The sequence below is a fragment of the Leptopilina boulardi genome, unplaced genomic scaffold, assembly GCF_019393585.1.
Source record: "Leptopilina boulardi isolate dan_hultmark-lab unplaced genomic scaffold, ZJU_Lbou_2.1 LbouV2_408, whole genome shotgun sequence".
NCBI classification, from domain to species: Eukaryota; Metazoa; Arthropoda; class Insecta; order Hymenoptera; family Figitidae; genus Leptopilina; species Leptopilina boulardi.
The window spans coordinates 2,565,042-2,584,949 of NW_026137983.1; the positions used below are offsets into that span (position 1 = coordinate 2,565,042).

The 19,908-nt window shown below is 27.4% G+C and overlaps 2 protein-coding genes across 2 annotated transcripts; both read right to left on the reverse strand.

Annotated features, from left to right (window-relative positions):
* Positions 1-2,421: 2,421 nt before the first annotated feature.
* LOC127289400 (odorant receptor 67c-like) lies at positions 2,422-8,277 on the reverse strand. Its single transcript, XM_051317325.1, has 5 exons — positions 7,915-8,277; positions 7,049-7,423; positions 6,480-6,684; positions 2,803-2,958; positions 2,422-2,706 (listed from the first exon to the last, which is right to left on the reverse strand). Exons 1-5 carry the CDS (start codon positions 8,274-8,276, stop codon positions 2,656-2,658), a joined length of 1,149 nt encoding a protein of 382 aa, XP_051173282.1. The 5' UTR covers position 8,277; the 3' UTR covers positions 2,422-2,655.
* A 4,092-nt stretch (positions 8,278-12,369) lies between these two features.
* On the reverse strand, positions 12,370-15,472 carry LOC127289423 (uncharacterized). Its single transcript, XM_051317356.1, has 5 exons — positions 15,325-15,472; positions 13,791-14,019; positions 13,074-13,698; positions 12,706-12,981; positions 12,370-12,609 (listed from the first exon to the last, which is right to left on the reverse strand). The coding sequence occupies exons 1-5, from the start codon at positions 15,335-15,337 to the stop codon at positions 12,370-12,372; spliced, it is 1,383 nt and encodes a 460-aa protein (XP_051173313.1). The 5' UTR covers positions 15,338-15,472.
* Between the last annotated feature and the right edge of the window lie 4,436 nt (positions 15,473-19,908).

Consider the following 19,908-nt stretch of genomic DNA (forward strand, 5'->3'; position numbering starts at 1 on the left):
AAAGCATGCGCGCGCATCGTTTTGGCATAAAAATCGTCTTCAAAACGATACGATTTTGCGTACTGTGGAACCAACCTTATGGTCCAAATTTTTAAGAGTATGATTTCCAGTGAATCGGCACTTTGATTGGATTTAAGATGAAGGTTCAAATAGCCTTTTTTATTCGTTGAAAAACTTGTTGAAATAATGTTTTGATTAAATTAAAGTTTATTTAATCAAGGAACAGTGCAATAAAACACTGATTTTAATTGGAAAAAACCCCTAAGGGTAAAAAAAAACCAACTTTTATTAAATGATTTTTTAAAATACAGTATTTTTACAAAAACGCGCGAAAATTTGAATTACAACTCACGAGCTCGAGTAAAGTCAAACAAAAAGTGTAGTTGAGGCCCCTCAAGTGAGCCCTTTTATGGAGGTTCTACAATAGGTGCAAAAGCCAAGTACAAGTGCAAGTCCAAGTGGCAATCTCATGAGTGCGAAGGGGATAGGTAGTCTATCTATCTCTCTTGCACTCATGGGATTTGCATTTGGACTTGCACTTCCACTTGGCTTTTGCATCTATTGTAGAACCTCCATAAGGCAAGTGCAAGTACGAGACGCCTACTTTTTCCTCAATTTTTAAATAACCGAATTTTTAATTAACATAATTTAAAATTACAAAAGTGTTAATAAACCGAATTTAAATATTTCAGAATTTTTAAAAAACCGAATTTTTATAGTTCCAAATTTTCAGTTTACACAATAAAAAAATAATCGAAATACCATTGGTTATAATTTTTATGTTCTCGAATATTAAAATTACAGAAAATGAAGAGAGCAGAAGTTTCACTTGACAGACTTTCTGTTCAACCTAATTGCGATCGGACAAAATTTTAAGAGAACAGAAATATCAGTTAACATAATTTCAATTTTGCAGAATTTTTAGTTAACATAATTTAAAATAAACAGAAATGTCATTTGACATAATTTTTATGTTCTCGAATTTTAACTTTTCCGAAAATAAAAATAACAGAAATTTAACTTGACAGACTTTCTATTCAACCTAATTGCGATTGGACAGAATTTTTAGATAACGGAAATATCAGTTAACATAATTTCAATTTTGCAGAATTTTTAGTTTACATAATTAAAAATAAACATAAATGTCATTTGTCATAATTTTTATGTTCTCGAATCTCAAATTAACCGAAAATAAAAACAGCAGAACTTTCATTTGATAGAATAAATCCATTGTTGATGATTGTTTAAACAATGAATACACAATGGATTTGGTATGTCAAGTGAAACTTCTGCTGTTTTCATTTTCGGTTAATCTGAGATTTGTGACCATAAAAATTCTGACAAATGGTGTTTCGGTTGTTTTTCAATTCTGTAAATTAAAAATTCGGCAAAATTAAAATTATGACAAATGATATTTCTGTTTTCTTAAATTTCTGTCCAATCACAATTCGGTTGAACAGAAAGTCTGTCAAGTTAAATTTCTGTTATTTTTATTTTCGGAAAAGTTAAAATTCGAGAACATAAAAATTATGTCAAATGACATTTCTGTTTATTTTAAATTATGTTAACTAAAAATTCTGCAAAATTGAAATTATGTTAACTGATATTTCTGTTCTCTTAAAATTTTGTCCAATCGCAATTAGGTTGAACAGAAAGTCTGTCAAGTGAAACTTCTGCTCTTTTCATTTTCTGTAATTTTAATATTCGAGAACATAAAAATTATAACCAATGGTATTTCGATTATTTTTTTATTGTGTAAACTGAAAATTTGGAACTATAAAAATTCGGTTTTTTAAAAATTCTGAAATATTTAAATTCGGTTTATTAACACTTTTGTAATTTTAAATTATGTTAATTAAAAATTCGGTTATTTAAAAATTGAGGAAAAAGTAGGCGTCTCGCAAGTACAAGTCCAAGCCACTCGGACTTGGACTTGCACTTTAAGGCCTAAGCAGAATAGATTCTTGAACGGGAACGCAATCGTGAACGGAAACGTAAGAATGGGTGAGAGAAGAATAAAGATATTTGCTATCCTTCTCTTACACATTCTTACGTTTCCGTTTACGATTGCGTTCCCGTTCAAGAATCTATTCTGCTTAGGCCTTTACTTTTGGACCTACTGTAGAAGCTCCATTAAGGCCTTTCTCCAATAGGATCCTAAACTCTTGCGTTGCGTATGCATTGCGTCGGTTGCTATTGGCAACCAATGCTAAAATCAACGCGTCAGTCACGCAACGCAAAAGTTTAGGTTCCTATTGGAGAAAGGCCTTTACGAGGCACGTTTGAAGCGACCCACTCGTGCATGCATCGTAGGGTGAGTACCAAACAAAATTATTTCTCCAAAATTTTCATCCGAAATCATTTTTTATTTCAGAGAAAGTTTCAAACCACAAAAAAACGTCCTTTGCCCAGATACCCTTAATACAAGAGGCCATTTAAACAAAAGAAAAAAAAGACTCTCTGATTGGTTCTTACTGGCTGCCTTTGCAGACAGCCGGAGATGTGCAAGGGCCTTAAGAATTTAAGAATCTGTTTTATGAATATAAATTTCCCATCTATTTCAACTTTTTTTTTCTATAATACATAACAAATATAACAATTTTTTAATAATATATGCAATCATTATTTTTTATTTCTACATTTATTAATAGCCTTTTAATTTGTATTTCTAATTAAATTAAACACGGAGTAAGATGTTTTTAAAATCTAAACAGAAAAATAAAATTTTTTTTATTATAATAGTTAATTAACAATTAATGCTAATAATAATAGAAGATTAAAATTTTAGTGCATTTATAATACCTTTAATAAAGTTTCTACTGACATAGTAATTAAGGAAGCTCCAGTAAGATTTATCGGTTTTCTGGATCGCATCATTATTATTATCAGTTGTTGTTTACAATTCTTACTCAATGAATTCCAGTCCATTGAGTAGATTCTATCTGTGACAGATACACTCTGTAATATTGAGAAAAACAAAAGTTTTCAGTTTATAAATTTCATATAACACAGTGAATTTCAATAAGGGTTGAATTATAAGGTTCTCTAAAATTCTTTACAAAAGTTGCACCTTCGATTTTCGCCCTGGAATTCTACATCAGTTCATCACACTAAAGTGAACGACTGGGATTTACCAGTACTTTTGCGAATTTATTACTTTAGTAATGATATAAACAACTCCACCAAATTTTTATTAATAAAAAAATTAAAAATAATTTTTTTTTGAAAATTTAAAAAATTAAAAAACCATTTTTGAAAAAATCATCTTTAATTTTTTCATCGATATATTATGTAAACTTACGCATTTGTTGTCATGGCAACACATGAGTTAGAAAAGGACCAAAAAGTGACTATCACTTGATTGCTCAGCGACTTTGCATTATTGTTTACATTATTGTAAATGTCTGGTACAATACCGACATATATTTATGTTTTATTTTTTTCTCAAAAACTACTGGCGATTCCAAGATGAAACTTGCAAGACATATAAAGCATATTTGCCGCAATATTTGATATAATTAAAAAAAATTAAAGATGATGTTTTTTTCAAAAATTAGTATGATAAACTGACGTAGAATCCACCTAATTTAAAATTTGTTCCTGCAATAATGAAAAATAGAAAATCATGTGATATTATTTAAGGCAATTTAATCGAAAGGACTCTTTATTTAAAGAATATTCAAAGAATCTTCTTCACCCGTAAGTGACCGCCTTATATAAAAATTAATATATGTATTAACCCTTTCCGTGTCAGCGACCCAACGTTGGGTTGTGAACATCTTATCACAAAATATATTATGATGTATTCCACGCCAAAGTGTAAGTCCATCTGCAATTGCATCTCCGATTTTTCTGAGGTTTTTTTTCTTTAAGAAATAATTGAGACTACCCATACAGCACCCAAAATTTCCTCAAACTTGACAGAGCCTCACACGGCAAGGTTAGGAAACTTCAGTGGCAAGGTTCATACAAGTTTGTGTCGATGTTTAAATGTCCACATGAAAAGAATATTTACACGAAACTTTTTCGTGTTACAAATCGGAAGAGCAGAAAAATCCACGTTGAAATCGTCTAAGTACTTTTTTCGACGGGTCGACCTATCCAGGTCAAATAGGTCATAATCAATTTCACCTACAAGGCCTTGGTTGGGTCTAGTGTTTTTTACATAAAAATGCTTGCCCTGACAATTCCTTGCACAACAACTTTTGACTGAAACATGTCTTTGTAAAATTAATTAGTTTAAAGTTATTTCCCCAAATTCAATAATAATTAAATGACCTATTTGTCCTAAATAGGTCGATTTGTCGAAAAAAAGTGCATCAACGATTTCGACGTGGAATTTCCTGTTTTATCGATTTCCGGCATAAAAAGTAGGTGGTTCCATTTGAAAAAAATGAGTTGACCTTGAAATGACCTAAATTAGGTCATGTAGGACAAATTCAAGTTTACCACTGGATGTCCCCCTCTGAGCACAATAACTTTTGTCTAAAACATTTTTTTGTAAAATCAACTGATTAAAAGTTATTTCGCCTGATAGATTAAAATGGGATACCCTGTATAATAAGTATAGGTGAATATTGACACAACATTGACTGAACATTGCACGTGAATATTTATAGCGTGTAATATCCCCTCAAAGTTTCGTGTAAATATTCTTTTCATGTGGACATTTAAACATCGACACAAACTTGTATGAACCTTGCCACTGAAGTTCACCCAAAAAGGTAAAAACCATAAAAAAGTCTCAAAATTTATGGTTTTTTTCGTTTATTGGATAAAATATGCAAAATTAAAAAAAATGTATTTTAATAAGATCTATAACTTTTGTTTGAAAGTTTTTTTTTGAATTTTGCATATTTTACCCAATAAACGAAAAAAACCATAAATTTTGGGACTTTTTTATGGTTTTCACCATAAAAATCAAATTTTTGGGTATTGTCACTATGATTTTCGTAATCAGAGCATCAAAATACATAAAAGTACGTAGTATAAAAAAATTCAAAAATTTTTGAAAAATTCCAAAAATATTATAAAAATCGTTTGCCCATTATCGGACTATGCTTAAAAGTTTCATAATAAGTAGTTTTTTTGGAAAAAATTTTGAAAAAAATCGATCAGTACGTCAAATGAGAAAAATGACTTTTTATCATTAAAACTCAAAAATTTGATAGTATAATATCGTTTAAAAAAAATTTTCGATTTTTTTTTTTGAAAAGTACATTTAAAAACACACATTTTAAAAAAAAAGACTTTTAAAATTGATGCATTTTTAAGGAAGTTATGAGTATTCAAAAATAAAAGTCATGAAAATTCTCCAATTTTCAAAATTCCATAACTCGAAAACGGCTTGCTAAAAAAATTTGAAAAAATCCATGGAAGCTAGTCTCAGTTAGTACTAAAAGAAAAAAAACCTCAGAAAAATCGGATATGCAATTGCAGATGGACTTACATTTTGGCGTGGAATACATCATATGCAATTTGTTATATAAATTGCAAAATTGAACCTCCCAATTCTGTAACTCGATATTAGTAGTTGCGGGTAGCAGCGAGCGTCAATGGCTCCCTCGCTGCTACCCGACAACCAAAAGAGCGTGCGGCCGAGCGCTAAACGAGTTACAGAATTGGGAGGTTCAATTATATTTTTACATCATCTTTGTCATAGTACAGATACCATTGACTCCAGTTTTTACAATAATTAAGTAATTATTTATTAACTAATGTTAATTATTACAATTGGAAAACAAGTAAATATCACGAAAAAAAATTTATTTTTTGATTTAACTCACATTAAGGGCATAAGGGTTTTCGGGGTCGCTGAATTCAAATATGATGTTAGCTTTTCAAAATTCAAAATGGCAGATCCAATATGGCGGACGACTTTTTTAAAATTAATTCCAAATGGCTTTAAATTTGTTACTCGGGGGTTTTAGGATTTTAAATTTTCATATCAGATTTGAATTCAACGACCCTAAAAACCTCCGAGTAACAAATTTTAAGCAAAATCCAGTTGATTTTTAATTTATTTTGTCCGCCATCTTGGATTTGCCATTTTGAATTTTTTTTAATGTCAAATTTGAATTCAGCCACCTCATAAACTCTTATATACTAAGTTTCATAAAAATCTGTCGGCCAGAATTTGCTGGACACTTTGGGACCACTTTATGGATTTTTTCTTGAACACGGAAAGGGATTGGAATTATTGGATAAGTTTTGAGAAATAGTATTTAGTGTTTAAGGGCGCACTCACACCTTTTGGCTGCCTGCCTGCAGGAATTGTCATGGCAACGTGAAGGAGTAACAGAGATAGTAAATTCAAATTTGAATTTTCTCTCTCTGTTACTCCTACACGTTGCCATGACAACTCCTGCAGGCAGGCAGGCAGCCAAAAGGTGTGAGTGCGCCCTAAAATATTACAAGCGGACACTTATTAGGATGCTTCTGTTTTTTTTTTTTTTTTTTTTTTGTAAAATTGTGCATACTTTTTGTATTACTTTTTCCCCATATAGACAATACAAAAATATTTGTACAAGATATGAATTTATCGTGAAGATAACCGACCAAAATTGTGTACTAGTGGGTTTCATTGTTGTCAAATTAAAACATCCGGTGCACAAATTTGCTGTTGAGACAAAAAATTGTACTGCAACCATAAAACCGAAAAGCTTGTTCATTTCTTTTTCTATCCTACAAATTAAGTTTTTGTTTCATAATAATATAATTTATTGATCAAAAATTTCTGAAATGTGTCCGTGTTGTAAAAATTGAAAGTTATCGATTTAGTTTAAACTTTACTAAATTGTAATTGTTAGTAGAAGTCTATAAATATCAATTATTATAAAATATTCCTTATAAAGTATAAAAGATATTTTATCGAATTCAATAATAATTTTTATTTCATTATAACAATGACAACATTTTAGTGAATTTGGAACTGAATTCGATAACTATTAATTTTTGATTCGTACATTTTAGGAATTTTGATTCACATATATGTAAATATATATAGTGTAAAACGAAACAATAATGATAAAAAAATAAAAATATTTACGAAAATATAAAAATATGATGTTCTACGCAATTATTAACAATCGCACTTTCCTTTCGAGAAATATCATGATTTAAATTAAATGTATCTTTCAATTTAGGAAGTTGATATAAACGACAAATGATGAATTCGAGTTGAGTGCAAATTTGTTCCATAATAATTGGTGCCAATATTTCAATAGCAGCAAACAAAACACCAAAAATACATGCACTGACAAATTGAAAAAAATACGTCATCCAAAATGTAAATGTTGAATCAATTTTATAAGGACTCCAGGACTTGAATGGCAATGAAATGTTCCTTCTCTTTGTTAATGGCAAGACTGTATAAACAGTACAAGTAATTAGACAAAATGTCATGAATGAACGTGTATTCGATCTGTAATAATAATTTAAAAAATTATTAATATTTAGTTTATTCTTACACAATTATTTAATAAATTAGTTTTTCGATTTTTTGGAAGATGTAAGGTAAAAGAAAAAAACAATCTTTCACTTTTTTAAATATTTAAGACAACGTTTCGGTGGTCTGGTTCGCCACCATCATCAGGTCACTAATTAAAATCAAATAAATAAACAAAATACAACAAAAATATAAAATATTTAAATTTACAAATCACAAACATAATTAATATTTTATATTTTTGTTGTATTTTGTTTATTTATTGATTTTAATTAGTGACCTGATGATGGTGGCGAACCAGACCACCGCGAAACGTTGTCTTAAATATTTAAAAAAGTGAAAGATTGTGTTTTTCTTTTACCTTACATCTTCCACAAAAAATCGAAAAACTAATTTATATTAAAAAATTATTAAAATTATTTTTTTAAATTCCAATATTTTGAAGTTAATTTTTTTTTTCCCCAAACCTTTCTTCGGCTAGAATATTTTGTTGAATTATAAATTCATCTTGATTACGTGGAATGCATTTTCCTTGTAGAAACATATTTGTAAGGGCAATGATTTCTTCTCGTTTAAAGCGAACGTATGTTATTTTAAAACACAACACTAGCAAAGTTGAAAAATAAAAGGAATTTTCCATAAAAACTTCTTTATTATGTTTATTTTCAAAGAGACTAATGAAAAATGTCAATGTAAAAAAATATAGAAATGCCAACATAAAAAAATTATAAAGATTATATAAACGAATCGCCCAAATTGATTGCCAGGAAATTGGTCTCCATACACCGAAATATTCCATTATTTTAAATGAAAATTCTCCCACTGTCATTGTTTTTCTATTATATAGCTATATTATGTTAATGAAAATATTTTTTGTAAATATTTTTATATTATAAAATATTTAAACAATTTTTTTATAAATGTAATTTAAATTTTTTAAAAAAATATATATTTAAATTCATAAACCAATATTTCAATTTTGATTGGAATTGTGACGCGAATAAAACTTCTTACAAGATGTTTTTTTTATGTGTGTAAAATACTATTTATGAAAAATTTTATTTACCCCTCATCAGATAAAACCGTGAAGACTATAAGAAAATAATTCATGTAAAAGGATATAGTTCCTTTTAACAGGATATAGATAATTATACGTTTAAAGAGTATATAAATGAAGAATAATTATTGTTGAGCTAAGCCCTCTGAATTTTACATTCGCATTGATTTCCATGACTTCAAGATTTACCTTATAATATTCCCCTTGTCACGAGAAAAAGGGGGTATTGAAAAGTTTCTTATCTATGTCTATAGTCAGTCGTAAAATAGACACCATCTAGTTCACTTCTCTTCTTTAATTAATATAAAAAAAAAATGTAAAATCTTTTCAACTTAAACTATATTATTTTCATTTGCTTATTCATTCTTTCTCTATTATTTATTTGTACATTTATAATTTTTATATGAACATAATTAAATTGCATAAAATTAAACAATTTTAATAAATTATTTTTAAATGTAAACAAATTATTATTTTAATTAAGTTTTATATATTTTCAATAAATAAATAAATTTTACCATATGCATTGCTATTTTACTTTGAAAAAATATTGTATCATTTTTTTTTATTAATTTTTTTATATTTTTCACACATTTCTTTCTTCAGCTTTTTATTCGCTAAGAGAACATCATTCGAAAGATTAATTATTTTGTTTTTTTAATGTAATTTTTACCTTTTGGAAACACATTATTCAAAAGAAAATGATAAACGTTTATTTTTTCACCTGTGAAAATATCATTGTGTTTCTGTAAAAAAAAGTATATATATATATATATATATATATGATGTATTCCACGCCAAAGTATAAGTCCATCTGCAATTGTATCTCCGATTTTTTTTGAAATTTTTATTCTTTTAGTACTAATTGAGACTAGCTTCCATGAATTTTTTCAAATTTTTTTAGCATGCCATTTTCGAGTTATGGAATTTTGAAATTTGAAGAATTTTCATGACTTTTAATTTTTCTATAATCATAACTTCCTTAAAAATGCATCAATTTTAAAAAAATTTTTTTTTAAAAATGTGTGTTTTTAAACGTACTTTTCAATAAAAAAAATCGAAAATTTTTTTAAACAATATTACTATCTTTTTGAGTTTTAATGATAAAAAGTCATTTTTCTCATTTGACGTATACTGATCGATTTTTTTCAAAACTTTTTCAAAAAAACTACTATTTTTTACGAAACTACGTACTTTTATGTATTTTGATTCGCTGATTACGAAAATCATAGTGAAAATACCCAAAAATTTTATTTTTAAGGTGAAAACCATAAAAAAAAGTCTCAAAATTTATGGTTTTTTTCGTTTATTGGGTAAAATATGCAAAATGAAAAAAAAACAACTTTCAATCAAAAGTTATAGATCTTATTAAAATACATTTTTTTTAATTTTGTATATTTTATCCAATAAACGAAAAAACCATAAATTTTTTGAGACTTTTTTTATGGTTTTCACCTTTTTGGGTATTGGCACTATGATTTTCGTAATCAGCGCATCAAAATACATAAAAGTACGTAGTATAAAAAAAACCAAAAATAATTTTTAAAAAAATTCAAAAATTTTTTGAAAAATTCCGAAAATATTGTAAAAATTGTTTGCCCATTATCGTGCTAGGCTTAAAAGTTTCGTAAAAAAAAGTAGTTTTTTTGAAAGAAATTTGAAAAAAATCGATCAGTACGTCAAATGAGAAAAATGACTTTTTATCATTAAAACTCAAAAATTTGATAGTAATTAATTACACAGGCACACAAAAAATAAAAAGCTGTTTGGCCGAGACACTACACTAGTCTATTTTCATGTATTTTTTCACGCTGAATCCGAATCCGAAGTCAGAATTATCAGATTGGCTTTTATTTTTGAGATAAACTCAAAAAACTGCTCAGAAAGAAAAATAAAATCAAAAAGTTAAAAAACTTTTGAATGTCACTGCGATAGTATAATTCCATGTATTTTTTGTCGCTGAATCCGAATCTAAAGTGAAAATTGTTAGATTCGCTCAAATTTTTGAGATAATTGCAAAAAAACGCAAGTAACAAAAAACTCAAAATACTCAAAATCAGTTTTTTGGAATTATCTTCAAAATTTGAGCCAATCTGACAATTCTGACTTCGAATTCGGATTCAGCGTGAAAAAATACATGAAAATGCACTATCGTAGTGTTTCGGCAAAAAAAAAATTTCTTTGATCTAAAATAGCCAAAAACTGATAAAAATTCTGAATTAGGGGCACAGATAATTTTTTTTGCCGAAACACTACGATAGTGCATTTTCATGTATTTTTTCACGCTGAATCCGAATTCGAAGTCAGAATTGACAGATTGGCTCAAATCTTTATTTTGAAGATAATTTCAAAAAACTGATTTTGAGTATTTTGAGTTTTTTGTTACTTGCGTTTTTTGCAATTATCTCAAAAATTTGAGCGAATCTAACAATTCTCACTTTAGATTCGGATTCAGCGACAAAAAATACATGGAATTATACTATCGCAGTGACATTCAAAAATTTTTTTAACTTTTTGATTTTATTTTTCTTTCTGAGCAGTTTTTTGAGTTTATCTCAAAAATAAAAGCCAATCTGATAATTCTGACTTCGGATTCGGATTCAGCGTGAAAAAATACATGGAAATAGACTAGTGTAGTGTCTCGGCCAAACAGCTTTTTATTTTTTGTGTGCCTGTGTTATAAGGGATATTAATTTTTAGATAAATAAAAAATTATTTTAATCAAAATTTTGCTAAATTTTTTCATTAATTGCATATTTTACAATTATTAGATTTCTAACTTATTTATTTTATACCAATATATTATAGAGTTTATAAAATTGTATATAGCCAGATAAAATGTAGCAATGGATAATGGAAAAAACTAAAGACCTTTTTTTGAAAGCTTATTTCAAGATTTTTTTTTTTATTATAAAATAAAATATAATCACACCAAATCTTTTTACATTGTTTTATTCTTATTATATGAAGTGTTGAAAAAAAATTATAATCGATTATTTTTTACTAGATTTTGTTAGTTATATTTAATATTAATGTTTTATTATATTTTATTATTTAATAAAAAAAAAATCCTGAAATAAGTTCCCAAAAAAGGGCATAAATACCAGACTACCCCCTTAATACTATATTTTGCATACCTCCATTGGATAATCAATTGATGATTCAATTTGAAAAGCTTGATGAAAATATTTAATTGATAACCTTAATATATTTTATTTATTTTTCAAGTTTTACAATCCTTTTTTTGCAAGGTCTATACTTCCTGCGTAGAAACAATGAAAATATTTTCTTATGACGGTAAATCAATCACCTATAAATTCTAAACTGTTCAAAAATTAATATTTTCTATTGCTGACCATTTTGTATGTGTTTTAGAATCAAAATTTTAGTAATTCAATGTTTTATTTTAAAATTCAGGGAATTTCACGGATTTTAAAGTTCGATCAACTCCCTGTAATAGGAAACAAAACTTCTCTATCAATAAAAAAAAAAAAAATTATTATTTGACAAAATGGTTTATTTTATAGTATACATATCACAAAATATTATTAAAAATATTTTCTACTTGTTTGATAGAAATAAAGGCATATAGTTTTTTATTTTTTAATCACGTTCTTTGTGATTATTTCTTTTTTCATGAGGTTTTTCAATTTGACCTTTTGTGATCAGTGATTTTTTTTTAAATATATTTTTTAAAACTATGTTTTTATAGATAATTTTTTTTTTTTAAATTCTTTAAATAACAATTTTAAAATATATTTTTTTCTTATGCTTAGTTTTTAAAAAAATGCACATTTTTTTATGAAAATATAGAAAAAGAAAATAGAATAAATCATAACAATAACTTTCTTTCAATAAAATTAAATTAAGAACTATCGATAGTTACATTTTTATCATGATATTGATTTAAAATTTTCTTTCTTCTTTCATTACATATTTTTGAATAGTCTTCACAAAATTTTTGTAACTTTTCATTTGCTAAAATTATTTCCTCTGGCAGAATAATTGTTTTATTTTCTTTATACTCTTTTACTTTTGGAAATAAATTATCGTTTAAAAAACGATATACATTTATAGTTTCTTCTGTTATTGGATCATGATATTTCTATATAATAAAAAATATTTATAATACCGTCAATTAAAAATTGAAGAGAATTGTATTGATGTTGAAAAAAATTATTTCCACATAATAATTTCTTACCTCAAGATCATATATTTTACTTTCAATTTGAAAAGATTGAAGAAAATATTTTATCGATTCTCTTATATCTCGTCTAATTTTAAAATGCGAAAAAGCAACGTGCAACAGTACTTCCTTTTGTCTGTGAATTTCCATATCTTCATATTTATTAATTAAATTTAAAAAATACGCAGGAAAATCAAATCTTTTGCCCATTTTGCGAACACATTTGGCATAGCCTAAATCAGCTGCATAATTATATTGTTCACCGGATTTTTTTAAGCATTCCTCTGCTTTCTATGAAAAGAAATATATATATTATTTTAAGACATTAATAATTTATTAAGATTGAATTTTTTATTTGATTTTGATAAAATGAAAATAGATACCTTGTAATTTTCTTTTCTCATGAAATATAATCCTCTGTAATGCAAATACATACTATCGTCCTTAATAATAGTCTCCGCATAATCTAAGCAACTTTTACATCGCTTTAAATCTTTATGTTGCATAAAGTATAATGCTAATCGTAATCTTAAAAATGGTTCTTGAATATTATTATCATTTAATTCAATTAATATTTCCAATGCTTTTTCTTTATTTCTATTTTCTTTATAGCATTGGCCTAAAAAAATGCCAAATTCAAAATTTTTTTCTAAATCGTATGCTTTTAAAAAATGTTCAACTTCTTCTTCTGAAGGCACGTCAAAAATTGACACTAATCTCCTTAGTTTTCTTAAATTTTTTCCAAGGAAGTAATGCGATTTAGCATTATTGGAATCGTATTGTAATGAATTTTTTGCAAATTCTATTGCGATATTTGCTGTATAAGTATAATCATTTGAAGTAGTCCAAATTGCAGCTTTTAATTCATTTAATATACTCAAATATTTTTCATCATCAACACTGTTGATATTTATTAATATTTCATTAACTTCAGAGATTCTTCCTTTTATCATTAAATAATGAGCTTTTGTTCCATTTAAAATATTCTTTGCGACTTCTTTTTTTAAGCTATAAAATAATAATAATAATAATCAATATAATTTTTTATTGACAAAAATTTATTAATTTGAAAAAATAAAAAAAATATTCTAATAATTCACTTTTTAAATTGTAGAACTAAATTTTCACATTTTTTAAATTTTTCATCGATTTTATCATCATCAACATCTTCTTTCACGATACTTTTATATAATTGCATTAATAGACCAGCAAATTTTAATTCTTTCAAATAGTAATCTATCGATAAATCTGTATCTTTATATAATTTTTCGTAATTAAATAGAGACAAGTCCCAAGTGAAAGGGCATTGTAATTTACGTAGTTGAATTGCTGAAAAAATATCACTTTTTAAAAATTTTTATCACACTCCCAAATAGCACGGAAACTTGCAGCAAGTTTGCAGTGCAAGTTTTGAAAGTTTGTAAGGTAAGTTTGCAGCAAACTTGTGGCAAATATTGAAATGTCCTCCCTTGGCAAGTTTGCAGCAAAAACTTTCTGCAAACATGCTAAGCAAAATTGTCGAAAAGTTTCAAGAACAATTTGTAGCAAAATTGCGTTGAAAATTTTTAGAAATTTTAAAATGCAAGTTTTAGTAAAATATAAATATTTAATAGTTTTATGGAAAATTATTTTGTCAATTTCTTTTGAATTTAAATAATTAAATCACATAATAGAAAAGGAGAAATAACGAAACAATTGTTTGAAAGAAAATTTTTTTAATTTATTCTCAGTGACTTTATACATTTGAAAATATTTGTTATGGACAATTTTTAAAATTGAGTACAATTTATTAGCCCCAATGTTAGTGGCTTAAAAACATTAAAAATCGAGATAAGGTAAGTAAAAATATTTATAAATTTTTTAATTAAATACAAAATAGTTATAAAATTTTGAACAATACTTTTACTTGCATTTTAAAATTTCTAAAAATTTTCAGCGCAATTTTGCTACAAATTGTTCTTGAAACTTTTCGACAATTTTGCTAAGCATGTTTGCAGAAAGTTTTTGCTGCAAACTTACCTTACAAACTTTCAAACCTTGCACTGCAAACTTGATGAAAGTTTCCGTGCTATTTGGGCTTTTTATTAAATTTGTAAATAAATTAAATTAATTAAACAAAGTGTCTAAACGTTCAACTAGACGGACATCAAAAAAACGTCTAAACGTCCGTCTATATCCACCCGACTTTGTCCGCAGAATACTTTCGGGCATTTCTGACCTTAAAATATACGTAGACCGACAAAATTATCAAAAATTATTTTGTCCGTCTAGTCGGACGAATAGACGCAGCGTTAATTAAAATAAAAATATGATATTATATTATGTATAGCTGAAATTATAATTTCTCTCTCATTAGAAAATTTGGCCAGAATTTTGAAAAAAATATATTATCAAAATTATTTTTTTTTCTAATGGGAAAATTTTTAAACAATTACAGTAAAAATTTAATCTTAGATATATCACGAATTTCTTTAAATACACAAAATAAAACAAAATACTAGCGCAATTTTGAAAATTCTTTAAAAAATTTTTTTGCAGAAAATAAGATGAGGTATATATACAATATTTTTATAAATTTTAATGGAAATTAAAATTCACAAACTATTATGTAATTTAATAAAAAAGCGTTTTAACCTATATCCTCCATTTTTATCTCTTCAATGTTGATAAATGATTTTAATTTTACTAATATCAAATTAAATGTATAATGTAGAAACAAATTTAAAACAACATATCAAACGTTTGAAGACGCCAATCCAATTGCCAAAGAAGAGATGAAACAGTGTTGGGTTCTTCAACTGACATATGCGTGTAATACAAATGTTTCGATATCTCGAGAATGTGTTTTTTAAGGCCTTTCTCCAATATACCTAAATGTTTGCGTTGCGTGACTGATACGTTGAATCGTGTCACGTCCTAGAATTTATTAACTGGATTTCCGTTAGCTCCAAATAGCAAGACCAATCACAGGCTGGATCCTTGGACGGCGAACTTCGTTTGAAAACAAATAAGGTTATTCAAGTTGGGTGGGGGAAAGCCAAGCTGGTGCACAAACATCCGGTCTATCAGCACACATTTCCACGTATTTCTCGTGGGAATGAATGCTGATAGGCTGATAGGCCGGATGTTTGTGCACCAGCAATCATCCATCTTGGCTTTCCCACACCCAACTTGAATAACCTTATACTGAATTTGATTTCAAATTCCAATTGGGATCAGAAATCACGCGAAACTGACCCACCCCTGAGCCTTCTTGTGACAACTTGGTTTTTTATCTCTTTCTTTTGTATATGTTAGAGAAACACGGAATGAAAACATGGCCTCCACAACAAGGCTCTCACCAGATGGCGTATCGCAGTATTTCAGATCCCAATATATTTGAAATTTATTTAGTCTTTATTGAATAATTATTCTTTTGGGATAATTAATAAATAAAACACTCAATTTAATTGGAAAAAACCAATTTTATTTAAACTTGCGAAATGTAAGTAATTGAATTAATCACAATTATTAATTAGTCTTTTCTTTGAAAATTCACAATTTGTTGATTAGTTCTTTCCTTAAAATTCACAATTGTTAAATAATCAAACAGTTTTTGTAAAACTCAAAAGTTCGAATACATTACATTTCACTTTAACAATTTGAAAAATTGTAAACGTCTTTTATTAGGCTCTGTCACTTGTGACGTCAGAGTCGATTCTAGAAGTGACGTCAGAGCCCTGGAGGGACAACAAACAGACGACACAATGTTATTCTTATGGGGAAGAAAATTTTTTCCCCTTTTCATCAATTTTATTTATTGGGATCCGAAATCTTGTGTAACTACTCAACCCTGAACCCACTTGTGGCAACCATCTTGCTGTTTTGTCTCTTTCTTTATACATATGTTCGACAGAGACAAAATAAAAAATGGCTACCGCAAGTGGGTCGACACCAGATGGCGTATCGCAGTATTTCAGATCTCAATACTTTAAACATGGAAAACGCTTGTTAACATATAATAAAATTAAAATATGTGTTGATAATTAATTTTTTGTTATTTATTTGATTCAATTGCATTGATAGATTTTCTGAATTCGTGATAAAATATAAATTTTGAGGTTAGAGGTGTTTGTTTACTAACTTGAAATCTTTTACTGCTGCGGTAATTCCCACTTAAAATATACATTTTAGGGTAATTGACCCAGTCATTGGCACCCTTCTTAGTTTTCTTACAAAAACAAGAAACAATAAAATTTTGGCCTTTTTTGCGTAGGTTTATTAAATTCTGCATAATTTTTTACATAAATGTAGTATATATATAATTTATATTTATTATTTAAAAAATTAAACTAAATATCATTCCCAGAGTGTCAAGCATTTTTTTGTTTTTCTAAAGAAAATCTTAAGGAAACTAGAATTTTGAAACTTGATACTCTCCACTATTCTAAGTTAATATGTTTACTTTTTTTTGCGAATAATTTTTTTCCGGAGAAAAGTGTGGTTAGATTCGATGTTTACGTTAAGATAGTAATGTCACATATGTAGAAAAGGTGGAAATAAAGTAAGTAATTTTAACATTTATATATTAGAATTAATATATTTCCACTTAATTTTGGAGAGACTGTTAATAATACATATGGACTTGATACAAAAGTTATAATTTGTATATATTAAAAAATATGATGCGTCGTATATAACCTTTTATATACATGAAGTTCAATTAAAGTTATTAAGAAAATGTACGTTTATGTCAGATATATTTTCTTTTTTCGTAAAAGCATTACAAAATTGTTAAATTATTTTTTTAGGATGCCCAAAAATTGAAAAAAATGTAAATAAAGAAAACATTTCAAACATTAACAATGTAATTAATAACGAAAATGCTAATGTTCCTAAAAAAAAGATCGACCTCGAAAATTAAATATTAATTAAATTAAATAATATAAAAATATATGTTACATAAATTGTTTCACTTTTATAAAGTACAAATTTAATGTTTCTGCAAAATTCTGGAAATGACATGAAAAATTATTTAAGATATGTACATATGAATGCATAATATAAAATTATATTTATGTTTTATGTAAAGTGTTTTAATTAAAGTTTATGCAAAATATTACTACGTTGATTTGAATTATTTTTAAAAATACATAAAAAATAGCTTTTTATTTACTTGTAGGTATGAAAAATTTAGTTTGTTGTCCCTCCAGGCCTCTGACGTCATATCTTGAACTCGAAATATCTCGATGAACTGACACAGCCTAATTTGTAGTCACGTCACAAGCGATTTATTTTCGCGGAGAAGTCTTGTAATATTCAGTACAAGATTTGAATTAAATCTAAAAATCTAGGCTCAAAAATAGTCCTTATATACCCGGTAAAATAAAAAGAATTTATTGTCTCTTTTATTTTTCAACCAATCAGATTGCCGGTGATGCATTTTCCAACCAATAGGAAAAGAGAGTTTAAAAACTTTAGATAAAAAAAGAAGAAAAAAAACCAATATGGTTAAAATATTCCAGACTTGATAAAGGAGGGTGCAAAGCATAGGGCGGTACTTCACTTAACGTAAAAATAATAAAAATAAATTAATAAATAGTAAAATAATGTGTTTTATCATAGTTCATTCAGCGGCCACTTGCTCGAATTGGTACTGTTTACTGGAACACTGACACACTCAAGCAACGTATGTGTATGCGCGGCAATCTTTGTTGTCATCTTCGTTTAAAAATATCACGTTTTAAACTTAGTTTTTTAACAATTTAACGCAAAATTAAGTTTTTTCAGGAGAACAGCGCAGTGAAATGTGCCTAAGTCTATCAACCCTCAAAATTTTAGCCTAAAATCTTTTTTCATTTTAGAGAAAGTTGGAATATTGCAAAACATATTTCCCATACTAGGTCACGTGGGTTTCTCCCACATGCCGTTAAAGAAGCCGTTCCATGACTGCATGAAACGCTGGCGTAAAGTTGGTTCCACAATAGGAAAAATCGTATTAATGGAAGTTAAAAAATCAAAAATTCACATTTTAGCTGAAATTTCTAAAAATTAATAAAAAATAATATATAATACATAAATATTTACAATTATATAAGTTTGTTTCAATGCAAGGAACACAATTATTTTATATTTAAACTTGAATTTAAATAAATACAAAATTTTTCAGCAAAAATGTGCATTTTTGATTTTTTAACTTTCATTAATTCTTTAAATTTAAATTGAAACTATACTTTATATATACCAATCGATTTGTCTTGACGTAAGAAATACGATTATATTATATATAACTTTAAATTTTTCTATTTAAAAATTTTTACGATTAAAAAAAAAATTTTGGAAACAAGACGATAAAACTTTATTTTTAGTATTTTTTAAAATCCTTTGGTCAGAATTGAGATATTAATATGATAAATAAGCCTACCAAATTTTATCTAAATCCATTAAAACCTGTTAAAGTTATCATCTAAACAAAAAAGAGATCCACAAACACATATTAAACATACATACATACATACATATTAAACATACATATTAAAGCACTTTTTGTCCTAGTAAAATCGACAAATAAATTCAATTCTTCTTCGGCCTCGTCTTCGGCAGACGATTTCATTGCAATTTCTTGCACAAAGTACAACCAAAAGTGTGAAAAAAAATTGACAGCCCAATACAAGTAGAGGAGGACCAATATTAACACCAAAAATGCTACCCATATCATAAAAAAGTTTCAAAACAATTATATTTTCTTAGGCAAACTATATTATTAATAATTCTTGCACAAAATACACCGAAAAGTGTAGAAAAAAATTGTCAGCCCGATACAAGTAGAGGAAGACCAATATTAACTCCAAAAATGCTACCCATGTCATAAAACAGTTTCAAAAACAATTTATATTTTCTTACACTGTGGATTCTACACTGTGGATTCTACACTGTGGATTCTACACTGTGGATTCTACACTGTGGATTCTACACTGTGGATTCTACACTGTGGATTCTACACTGTGGATTCTACACTGTGGATTCTACACTGTGGATTCTACACTGTGGATTCTACACTGTGGATTCTACACTGTGGATTCTACACTGTGGATTCCACACGGTGGATTCCACACTGTGGATTCCACACTGTGGATTCCACACTGTGGATTCCACACTGTGGATTCCACACTGTGGATTCCACACTGTGGATTCTACACTGTGGATTCTACACTGTGGATTCTACACTGTGGATTCTAC

Excerpts from the sequence above, each read along its gene's own strand:
- LOC127289400 (XM_051317325.1), bottom strand. The coding sequence starts at position 8,276 with ATGACAGTGGGAGAATTTTCATTTAAAATAATGGAATATTTCGGTGTA. Across the intron at positions 7,424-7,914 it reads AATATTCTAGCCGAAGAAAG|ATCGAATACACGTTCATTCA; the intron begins GTTTGGGGAAAA and ends TTATTATTACAG. Across the intron at positions 6,685-7,048 it reads CATCATATTTTTATATTTTC|GATAGAAAAAGAAATGAACA; the intron begins GTAAATATTTTT and ends CTTAATTTGTAG.
- LOC127289423 (XM_051317356.1), bottom strand. Across the intron at positions 13,699-13,790 it reads TTAGTTCTACAATTTAAAAA|CTTAAAAAAAGAAGTCGCAA; the intron begins GTGAATTATTAG and ends ATTATTTTATAG. Across the intron at positions 12,610-12,705 it reads GTAAAATATATGATCTTGAG|AAATATCATGATCCAATAAC; the intron begins GTAAGAAATTAT and ends TTTATTATATAG.